We start from the raw sequence: 12441 nt of genomic DNA, 5'->3' as shown, positions 1-12441 counted from the left end.
TAATTACCAGGCATTATGGCTATCATTACGAAATGGCTGTCTCTGTGGGGTACACCTTTGCTCTCCTTTCTTGGTACCCCAAAACAATCACCCCCATGAGATTATAATTCTGCTAAATCGTCTACCGACGAAACAAAGCTAGAAAAATATGTTCATGGTGTTTGAGGAGTCTTTCCTGGGAAATGCATGACCTAGACAACAATTCCAGTTCTAGAAGGTCAACGAAATGGCAAATTTTATTGTTCTATTTGTCCCATTAAAAAAAAAGTGCTTTGATTAAATTAACATATATTAAATATTAGTATAATATACTTTTTATCGAAACATTAATTATTATTGTTTTACAAACTTAAATAGGCCTAATATTATTGATATTATACTAAATAATGTATAAAGTGTATACAATGACGGTAAATAGGCCTATAGTAGGCTATTAGCCAAATATTGATTAAATATAACGTACGAATATAACATAAACGAGTGGGGTGTTGCAGACTTGCCCCAGGTCTGTATTTATTGTCTTTTCCACTAGTCCACAATTCGGAGTTCGGATTTTTTTCTGAAAATACAAACTCATGTATTATACGTAAGAAACGCCATATGTGCCAGAATATTGATCTTTTTACGCATTTCGGTTTGGAATCTAGGGTGTTGCATTTTCTAGGCCACCCCACCGTTGTCAAGTACGTGAACTAATTATTAATTGAACGTCGTTAGACCTATTATGTCGGTTGTGGGGATTGCATCAGATGGTGTCGGGATCCAGTCTGGATATAAATGCACATCAAATACAGCACGCCCAAGCGTATTGATATTGATGTTCGTTACTACTATACAGATGATGTTCATTATAGCACCGGCTTTTACCTACAATGAAAAAAACGCATAATGAATTATTTGCAGTAAGTGCACTACTATGCTATAATGAATCACAATAGAATACAACAGGTACGCGGTAACATCGTCATCTCAGTGACGCGCGCGTACAAAAGTTGTACCATTATCATCAACATTTCAACGTGCGCGTGAAATGTTGTTGTTGCTGTGGCGTTGATAAATACAGAGCCATCTTTTTCTTATATTATTATATTGTATTTTAAGAATAATTTAATTAAAATGATTAAATAAAGTCTTACAAACATTGAATTCTATTTTTAGATATATGTCATGTATTATGTCATTAAGCTTACCATATCCATAACCGTCAGCGATCCGTAAGAGAACGCAATCGCGTTTGGAGGCGTCGCCACTGGTAACATAAACGCAAACGAGCAGGCGATAGCTGAGGTCATAATGAAGTACAACGGGTTGACACCAATTTCAATGGCCTAAAATTAAATGAAAGACTAATCAAGACTTTGAAAAAAGCAAGGTTGTTTTGCATCTGATACACGTGTTCAATTCGAGCTAATTCATTTCGAAGTCCATCAGGTGCATGCACCGCCGTCAAATAATTAGCTTTCGAAAAATACGGCGAGTATTCTTCTTAAAAAGAATTTAAGAAATCAGACGCCACTTTAACGTTCTTATTGTGTTTTTTGGCCCAAAACTATACCGTAACACACACCGTTAAACTATACCGTAACACACACCGTTAAACTATACCGTAACACACCGTTAAACTATACCGTAACACACCGTTAAAAATAATCATTATTATTAGGTACTTTTTATTTTTGGCCCATGATCAAAAAGGGTTTCCACGAATTGCCATCGAGTGAAAACATCGTGTTAACTGGAATTTAATGATAATTTTAAAATAATGACGTATAATGATTGATGTTGATAATAATATTTAACCAACAAACACAGCAACGAGTACATCCTTTTGATTGGTCAAATTATATGCGTTGCACTTACGTCGTGGCGTTGCGTCCCGTGAGCTTGGTTCTCACTATAGACGCAACACGAAGACGTAACGCAACGCAACCGAATTGACCAATCACAAGCGATTACTTATTCGCTTGTGATTGCTAACTGTCTATAACTTCGCTTGTCATTGGTTAAAACGCTTGCGTTGCGTTTACGTCCTTGCGTTACGTTCTAGTGGGAACCAAGCTTTAAGCGATGAAATATTCAAACTGTCGCTTGTCATTAGTGAACTCGCTTACGTTGCGTTACGTCCTTGTGTTGTGTCTCTAGTGAGAACCAAGCTTTAGTGGAAACCGATCTAATTCGGACGTCTTCCCGTGGTTTATCGCAAGCTTGATTTCGCGAGGAACGTCATTGCACAATGTATGATAGGAAGGGTTTAGGAACAAACGTCAATCGGACAAACAACAAATCATGTACGTATACGTACGCGTCGTGACGTTTGCTCCCAAACCCTTCCCATCATGCGTTGCGTACGCTATTTGCGATAAACCTTATTAACACATTAAAATCACACTTACTAATTCAGCCATCAATGGAAGAAATATATTAGCAGTTGACGTATTGCTTGTGAACTCAGTGAGAAACGCAATGAGAATGGTGATGGCGAAGAGGAGAATGGCAGGCGGCACTTGATCCAGGCTAGACAGTTGGATTCCGATCCACTTCGATAGTCCAGATTCCTGCGCAAAAAAACCACCACGAAATTATCATTAAACTTTAAAGCTCAGGTACAGGCATGAATTTGAAATATAATATCTGGTTAATTGTACATAAATCAAATATTTGTAACAGAAATCAAGACGAAAAACCATGAATTTCCCCTAATATGGTCAAATACAAAATTTGGCAAAATTCTGCCAAAAAAAACAGGAAGACTTTATTTCAGTAGTTAGGTAGTTAACATAATGTAATAACATGTCTGGTGACTCCCTAGAAGGTGAAAAAAGATGGTGGATATACGGTGGATAATTTTTGCTATAGCATGAAAATAAAATTCTGAAGTTGAATAAAAATACCAGAAATGTAAAATTCAAGTTATATTACCTATATTTAGTCATCTGATAACATTTTTTACCACACCGTTTATTTTTCATAGCTTTTTAAAATGCCTCTCTATTTTTAAAATTTGTGTACAAAAGAATATAGATTTTACTGTGTAATTTGAACTATCCCCCCACTGATATGAAAGTGCTAATTTTCAACAAGCTCCTGTAACACAAATAAAATCCCAAAAAATTATGAAACATAGGGGAAACTATAGATCGATAATTATTGGAATGTATGATCAATAGAAATTTTTTGCCCGCACCTGGCCTTTAATACAGAGCTAGCTGGATTTGGGTACTTGTTGTATCTATCTTGGGTGATCTTGAAGATAATGGGCCTATACGCCCTTATCGTGGGGATCTTGGGGGTGCGATGGGCCTATACAGGATGTTTACACAAAAATGTGATATCGAACCATTTTCTTTTTAATGATATAAAAGAATAATACTGATTATAACAAGATCAAACTTAAAATTGCAAACAGAATTCAAGAAGTTATTTATGTCGCCCACTTGCAATGATTGTCGCATTGTCACGCTTTGTGACACTTGTCGTTTAGAAAAGCGACTTGGCGAAACGCAAGATCATTAGCACGACGCCGCAAGCAGTAATTTGACCAATCATGACGAGATGGATCATCATCCAAACTCTGTGATTGGTCAACTCATTTGCGTTGTGCCTACGTCGTTGCGTTGCGTCTAATGCTTTGTTCCCACTCTAGGACGCAACACAACGACGTAACGCAAGCGTGATGACCAATGACAAGCCACTGTTCGAATAATTCATTCCTTGTTATGGGTACATGGTCAAATCACTTACTTGCGTTACGTTCTAGTGGGAACCAAGCTCTAGTTAATAAAAACAGATATGTTTTGTAACAACCTTACAAGCTTCAGCCATTGCGAAGCCTCCACCAAGCAGGATGATGACGTTCCATGCCATCTTCTGGTGGACAGCTGGCCATGTTAAGATTGAACCACAGTCATTTGTGGTGGTGGATGCTGCTTCTGCAGGTGAAGAAGATTCTAAACAAAACACACACGTGAAAGGTCACTGATAAGCCATTAGGCCTACTAAGGAGGCACACTTAGGGGAGCCAAAAGGTGGAATGCAGCCATCCTACGCACGTACCCAGCACCTAACTGTGATAACGGCTGGTGTAAAAATATATATATTTAAAACTACTGTAACCTGGAACAAACACTCTCAATTTTCAACTAAGCTAATTTATTCACGGACGCGAATCGAAAGCGTCAGCTTGTACGCATGCGTAATCATGTTTCAATCTTCCAAATCCTCTCTACGCATGGGATTAGATATACTATGGCTAAAATACGTATACAGTAGCTGCATATGGACGTGACGACTAGACTTATTACATGGTTTGATTATCCTATCATACTTTTTGTTGTCGGTCTGCGGCACGTCCAACCCGGCGGTTCTACTGGAAACATGAACAAGCTGACTGAGATGAGCATCGCACACGTTGAATCAGTAACATACCTAAAACGAAAAAAGAACAAATATTTAGCAAGATAGATAGATAGGGTACATTTTAAGATCGGAAATTATCGTTGGTAAGTTAAGAGTGTCACGTGTCGTACTTACTTTTCTTTAAACCAAACTGACCAACCGGGAATAAATTTGGGATCACGTGTTATCCAAAGCAGCAACAGAATGACAAAATGGAACAAAACAGCTTTTTCTGCAAAACTGAAAAAGGAATTTAATTAAAAACAAAAAATGTAATTTTAACAAGGCCATAATATACATGTGGCTGACCCAGTCGCGTGTTTGAGTTAGTACTATTGATTTTAGGCCGATTCTTTGAATGGTTTTTTAGACTTACCTCACTTTCCCAAGCGCATTATACTGTTGCCTGAGTACGGCTGTAACAGACTCTTCGTTGGTGGTGTCAATTTGGTCGTGCTCCTGTTTGTGAAGACAACTACACCGCCAAAACTTGCAACTAAAATTAAAATATTGTTCTGCTAAGTCTCAAGATATCAATGTTTATACTGATGATTTGAATTGAAAACACACCAGAAAAAATGGATGGGGGATGGGGACAAATCGTGGGCTGGGGAGAGCGGAAAGGGCTGTACTAAAATTGAAATTGGAACTAATAAGATATACATTAAAGGGTAAATCCAATTTTCACGGGTAAAATCACTTCCACAGACGTACTGTTGTTACCAGTAAATACCTGCATCCCAAAAACATGTACTGCAACCAAATCCAGGCAAAGAACAGACAGACAATCATACTGGGTATTGCAAATAACATCCACGTCAAAAAGTTTACTCCCGCCACTGAACCATAATCACTAAATATAATATTTAAAAAAACAATAACCAAGTAAAGAAAACGGTTTTCGATTATATTTCGTTATCTCTATTAAACATTAAAACAACAATTATTGCAAATATTTATCGTGTTTGTCCGTGGAAATAACAGGTTAGTCTTAAATACGACTATCGTTTCTTAGGCCTAAGATTAGATAAGGATATATTCACACGGCGCCATTTTGTCATAAGTACAGTAATGGTAAATCATAGAGAATTGAATGGCGCCGTCTTCTGTTCGTAGATGTAAACGTAGTCTGGGTTCCAGTCGGAGTATTTACTTAATATTACTTATTTTATTGCACATATGGCGTTTCATACGTGTACTACTTGAACTCCTGTTTCAGACAAACATTAAAAAAGCCTCAAAATAACCAGAGACTTGAGGCAAGTCTACTGTAAACGGTAAAGACATTTCAACCTACGTTGACGCTAGGTTGCTAGCGACTAGGTTTGGTGCCGTGCCTGTAATTGTAGCTGTTCCACCGATATTGGCGGCGTACGGTACGCAGATTAATAGGCCTTTGTTCATCCTGGTTAACCATTCATTTTTTCTGATACCATGTTGCTTGTGTTCGGTGTACCTACAGTGTTAGATTATAGACATGTCTTTGATTAAACAGACAAAAATGCTGTTGTATTTGTAGTTATTAATTTCAAAATCAAATCGCCTCTACCGGTACCCCATACCACTGGGTCCACTCCTGTAGTATTAAAAAACATTTGACCAATCAGATCGCAAATCAAAACGTCTTGTGATTGGCCGACTTCGATTAAGACGAACCAGCCAAGCGTATCATTCACACCGAATAATCACTTCAACAAATACGGCAATTTTAATGGTTTTCTATCTTTAACATTTATTCCTTCATATTTTTAAGCAATAAAAAACATTCTTTGAAAGAGATAAACCTGTTAACTAATGATAAATGATGTTCATTTAAGAGATCATCAACTCATATTAACCCTCATACATCAACTGACAACTGTTAAAGTGTTTCAATTTATTAGCAAAATTACATGGAATTTTATATTAAAATTCCAAGAAATAAAAGTTTAATGTGCGTAGTAGGCCTACCACCAGGGTGCATGATCACTAGGTTGAAAGTTCAAGTCTTTATTTCAACTACTAAGATAATATAATTATATTTCATGGTATCTTTACCACACTAACCTTGGTTCTTTTTCTTCTTCAACTGCGTTATTTTCCAATGCGTTTAACTCTATATAATTGGTAGCATCGTTCTATATAGAATAAAATGATGGTAATTGATGCTACAAACACAGTCAAAGGTCAAGTTATTAGTAGCTATAGAAGTATAGCACCGTTTTTTTAGACGGCCTCCGTTATGGATAACACATCAATTTTAATAACAGCGATAAACTTTAAGTTATATATTTACAATTACTCTTTAATAATTGGTGTTTTTTTTCTCATTTTCTTTTCTGATAAGTAATGGATAATGTAAAGCTTGGTTCCCTTGAAAAATTCAACGTAACGAGTGGACGCAATGCTAGTTCGTATCCATCGCGTCATGATTGGTCAAATGATTAAACTATTAAACTATGGAGACGCAACGCAAGCGAGTTGACCAATCACACGCGACTGTTTGAATAATCCATCGTTTGTGATTGGTAAAATCACTTAAGTTGCGTTACGTTCTTGTGTGGGAACTAACGCTTGGTTCCCACTAGCGACGCAACGTAACGTAATCTACGCAAAGAAAGAAAATGCCCTTCCAATCATTGGGTTTTCCCCCGCCTGCATGAAATCAAACCTACGATGTTTGCAGCACTATTGCGTCGTCAGTTCCCACTTGTGATTACGCAACACATCACTTTGCGTCAATACGTCGCTGCGTTGCGTTTTAGAGTGGGAACCACGCTTTAGTGGGAACCATGTTTTACGTGAACCTTTATCGAAACTATTATACAGGGAGATAATACAATTTGAAACTCTGACTTATCTGCAGATCCAACCGAATGGAGGAAGAAAATGGAATACTGTAATTGCAACTATGATCGGTAGAAAATATCCATGGCATACTTTAATTAACAAAATAATTGTCTTAAAAAACGTTTTTTATAGGTGAATTTATAAGCGCAAATCGAAAACGATATTTATGCATAACGTATTTTTTTTTGGTGTAAACATTTTAATTTGTTTTCGTTCTGTGCTGTTTGTTATTTGTTTTCTATGACAATACTGTAACGTATGATGGGAGTCAATAAATAATTGTATTGATTTGAACAAAATGCATACATAATATATGATTCGTACGAATGCATAAGTGCATGGAAACCCGTCGTACTGATGAGATTGTTCGCTTTTACGTATGGCCTAATTTCAGGCCCGTATCCAGGGGGGGGTGCGTTGGGTGCAGACGCACCCCCCCAAGTCCCAAAAGGTCCACTATTTCCTCGGTTGTTATTTTTTCTTGTCTTGTTTAACTAAAGACAATATCATTATATATATACAAAATTTACATTATCAATGGTATACAAACAAAAATATGCTAATATAAAAGGAAAAAATACCGGTAATTAAATTACGGAATATGAACTGACTACAAACTCGATGTAAAACATGCGCAGTCGATCATGTGACGACAAGCAATAGCTTAGCGCTTCATGTACGCGGTACGCGGTAAAGTGTTTGCTGGAGAAATACAGACAACTTAACCGGCGGTAAAGACGTGTCTGGAAATACAGACACACGGGTACTGTTTGTCGGGGAATATTAATATAATATACAGTAAAAAACGTTCGCGTTCACTTCCTATAGCTTCAGCGCCTAGAAAACCACGACGTTCCATTGACCGTGAGAGTTCGTCAGAGTGATATTATGCACTTTTATGCATTCATTATTGCCAGCGGGGATCTAACTTACTACTAAACATTAGCTAGGTACGCACTTGTCTGGCGGTATCCCTTTGTACGAATCATTCAACGTTGGGTCGAGACGCGTGATATCAAGTTTCATCCAGGGACAAAAATGTGTAATGTGTTATTTTCCAGGCGAAGTTTACCGACGGTTACGTCGTGTACTGCGTCGACGTACGCTACACTACAGCAAAAACGAATTATGTTAATTGTTCGTTTGTTCACCAATTTTTTAATTTACAAGTAACCTTCTGTACCGTGGGGCACCTAAAATAAATTTTTAATCCATTACTAAACAAAAAAACATGCCATTTTCGCTTAGCCAACATTAGCTATAGTTATTACATTTTCAATATCCTGTATGTCATGAATTTCTCACACCTCGGAAGTCCAGATGGTACGCATGCATACACCTGGGAGGAATAAACTTATTTCCCCGACTGAAAAAGGTCTACGCTTGCGTTTTTTAAGCCTCTAGGCCTGATGTTTCCAAAGTATAAAATGCAATTTTTTCAGAAGACCTGCAGCTCTAGTTTTAAACATTTTCTTAGCTCAGCCCCAACAATAAAGCTGGTCATATTTCGAAGAACAAGAAGTACATTTTCCGGGACCTAACATCTCTATTTTTCAAACATTTCTTAGCTCAGTCACAACCCATGATAGGGACTTATATATTTTTGTTCATGTTTTGAAGTATAATAAGTCCAATTTCCGGGACCTCCAACTCTATTTTTCTAAATTTTCTTTGAACTTTTATTTTTTAAATTGAAAAATATGGATTGAAACAGTCATCGCGCATCGTTTTTTTGCACGCAGTATTTTATTTATGCATTATAAAAAATGGAAAAAATGGCTACCCTAAATCTGATTAAAAAGACCTCAAATGACGCTAGAACGCGTTGCTTCCGGGGGCTTCGCCCACTGGACCCCCACAGGGGGCCCTTGGCGACCCCCACCGGGGGCCCTTGGCGGCCCCCACCGGGGGCCCTTGGCGGCCCCCTGGCCCTCAGCCTAGTGATGCTCGCTTCGCTCGCATAGCCCCCTCGTCGGGGAATGTAGCCCCCGCGTCGGGAAGATCCTGGCGCCACCCCTGCTGAGTTGGCCTCATCATGAAAGCGTTAAGTTCTGGTGTCCATCGTTCAACTAGCCCAAGCCACAACAGAGAGTCTTAAATCAGTCTTTAGAACGTCAATAACGTCAAATAACTGACCGGGGGCCCTTGGCGGCCCCCTGGCCCCCAGCCATTGTTGCTCGCTTCGCTCGCACCCCCCCATTATAAATGCTGCATACGGGCCTGAATTTTAAAAGTTAATTGTACCTTTTTAATTTGATCGATGACAGCTTGTACGATCGGTACCATCATGGCAGTAGTTGCAGTGTTGCTAACCCACATCGATAAAAATGCTGTTGTTATCATGAAGCCCAACATTAACCTAGAATTTTACAAACAAAATTGTTATTAAAATATAAGCGAACACATAATTTGACGCCCGTCAACATGGTGTAGAGTGCAGTGGTGAATTAAGTGGATTGAAAAGATGTTGTGTACGTCTTTATTCAATAAAAACATAGCAAACGCATGTGTACCCCTATTCAATGCAATGGTCTAAACTCTTAAGCTTGTTTCGTTCGGATGATGCTTCGCGTCGCGACTGTCAGTCAAATTAAGCGTGGTTCCCACTAGCGACGCAACACAAGGACGTAACGCAACGCAAGTGAATTGACCAATCACAAGCGATGGCTTATTCGCTTGTGATTGCTAACTGTCTATAACTTCGCTTGTCATTGGTTAAAACGCTTGCGTTGTGTTTACGTCCTTGCGTTACGTTCTAGTGGGAACCAAGCTTTACATACAACGGTCTACGTAATTGCGTTGAGCCCAAGAAACCTTTTGCCTGAATAAATAATAATAATAAAATCACTATAACACATTTCGGCGGCGCATACCTCGTCTATCGCCACACTTACCACTTTGGTTTAGACCCCATGAACAAAAGTACTCTCAATGCAATTCGTTTGTGTAGATTTGTGTGCTCCACTGCAACAGCAACCAGTAGTCCCCCGAAAAACAAAAAGTTAAGGTCTTTCAGATATTGCGCGCATACAGTGCTCGAAGGCAGTACGCCAAAAAGAGGGAACATTATAATAGGTAGGAAAGACGTAGCAGCCAATGGCATCGCTTCTGTACACCAATACACTGCCATAATGATAATGACATACGCTGTGTATGCCTCCTGAAACAGAAAAGGAAAAAATATATTTTGTTTTTCATAAACAAAATTTTTCTCTCTGCATGATTTAATATTTTCATTTCTTTATTAGCCATAAGAATACAAAAATACATAGTCCAAGATGGCATGGAATGACCGCAGTTTAAAATAAAACTTTGACCCTCATATAAATATATAGATAAGAAAAAAAATGATTATGATGACACAAAATGGTGGCAGCTAGGAACAAATGGGCTTAGAGCTGAGTGACACCGACACATATACCCTTGGCAAGATAACTATAATGACTTAAAGATTTGCTCGTTTGAAGAAGATTATGCGGGTCAATACAAATAAACAGAATATACACTGTGCATCAGTTTTACTTAAACAATGCGTTATTTTCCTGAACCGGCCGTTCAAAAGTAGGCCTATTTGGAATCTGCCCTACTAATATACGTACGGTACCAATAATTTCTAGAAAAATAAAATACAATATTTCTAAGAAGAGTCCACATTATTGATTGTGTTTGGAAAATATACAAGTTTAATAATCTGCAGTAGTCACAGTCACCGACCGTATGCACTTTCATGAGGTAGTCTCCTTCAGACTAGGTCTTATTTTATGACAGTATTCTATCAAATAAGGGTGGGTAACAACAAGGTCCAGCTGGTGGAAATTAGGGCATAGTTTAGTCCTCCACCATAAAGGTAACTGTTACACCGGAGTTACAAGTACGTTTTCCCAGAAATAAGATCTATATTCAAAATTATCATCCAAAGGTACTACACTGTCTAGCCAAATACAACATTGTAGTTCGTATCTATTTATATAAGTCTTTACTAACTTACCGAGCTTTGGATGCATATTGGAATCGGAGAAAACAGAACTGGAGTTAGATATAAGATTAAGAAACGTCGAACAGCCCATACTTCTTGTAGATACCCCATATTGTCGGCGGCGACTATATAACAACAGTGTAATAGATAGTACCCGCGCAAAGACACCTCAACTGTGTCTGCCAAGTGAATGCAATGTTAATGGTCCACGATATTTAATGGAAAACAACCCGCGTTCCTCGTTTTATAACTTATTTCAGAGACGAAAACCCTGTTCATACACTGTAGAAGAAGCTATACAAATATATATCAAAAGGAGCTAAAATAACAATAATAATAATAATAATAAATCAATTGTCTCCAAATAGATAGAATAGAAGAGCTAAATAGCGTGGCCTTTCAATTGTCTCAAATGCATTGTTTAGTTACGTCATTCTTTTAATTACTTTCTACAATTCACACTACACCACACAACGCAGCAACACCATCAAAACTTCTTTTCATTCAAAGTTTGGGAGGTGTAGGTTGCAATGCATTTCCATTTCAACAGCATTTAAACATTTTCGTTACTCGAGCGTTTCTATACTGTTACCTACAACCACTTTATGTGCATAATCTTTGAGTAAAGTGGTAGGCCAGATTCAGGTTTTAACATTGTTTGTGTGGTGAAAGCAATCACTTCCAAATACTGCTCACGTTCATCTAAAATAGAATTGGGATTTGGTTATAATTTTGTTATAGCACCTATCATGATAGTTCTTTCAAACTATTTGGAATTACAACGTCACACTTTTCACTGTTACAAAACCAATTCCAGAGATGCTAGAAAATTCCCCGAATAATTTCAGATGAAACAATAAAGTGTAACTCTAAATAAAGAGACACAATGTGCTCTGTCTATTGGAGTTATGTCGTTTTCTCTTTTGTTAGGATTTCTCCTACTTTTATTTTATCTCAGTCTTTATCGTATTGTTGTTAACAAAAGTCAGTGTATGTAATAATGCCACACAATTGAAAGACCTACAAACAAAACAATATAATCATGGAGGTATAAAAATAGATACCTCCATGATATAATTGCCTAATTTAATTTGATAAAAGGCGTCGTACAACTTAATTTGTATTAGGCCTATATTGTTTTAAGGTATACCTTTCCACGAAGAAATACTTAAAAAATCTCCGATTTATTACGAACACATCCGGAATTTAATGTGTTCCAATTTAATTGGTGTTACATAAAA

The 12441-nt window shown here is 37.7% G+C and overlaps 1 protein-coding gene across 2 annotated transcripts; it reads right to left on the bottom strand.

Moving 5' to 3' along the window:
* Positions 1 to 256: 256 nt before the first annotated feature.
* LOC140050325 (Na(+)/citrate cotransporter-like) lies at positions 257 to 11381 on the bottom strand. Of its 2 annotated transcripts, XM_072095469.1 has the most exons (13): positions 11213 to 11381; positions 10119 to 10384; positions 9469 to 9583; positions 6442 to 6512; positions 5693 to 5851; positions 5129 to 5248; positions 4772 to 4891; positions 4531 to 4635; positions 4325 to 4425; positions 3805 to 3947; positions 2394 to 2555; positions 1191 to 1328; positions 257 to 867 (listed from the first exon to the last, which is right to left on the bottom strand). In XM_072095469.1, the coding sequence occupies exons 1-13, from the start codon at positions 11309 to 11311 to the stop codon at positions 700 to 702; spliced, it is 1767 nt and encodes a 588-aa protein (XP_071951570.1). In that variant the 5' UTR covers positions 11312 to 11381; the 3' UTR covers positions 257 to 699. The 2 variants fall into 2 exon arrangements, with proteins under 2 accessions (XP_071951570.1, XP_071951571.1); XM_072095470.1 differs by lacking the exon at positions 1191 to 1328.
* Positions 11382 to 12441: the final 1060 nt, after the last annotated feature.

This window comes from Antedon mediterranea, chromosome 5 (genome assembly GCF_964355755.1).
Source record: "Antedon mediterranea chromosome 5, ecAntMedi1.1, whole genome shotgun sequence".
Classification (NCBI taxonomy): domain Eukaryota; kingdom Metazoa; phylum Echinodermata; class Crinoidea; order Comatulida; family Antedonidae; genus Antedon; species Antedon mediterranea.
This window is presented reverse-complemented; position numbering and strand designations above follow the sequence as displayed.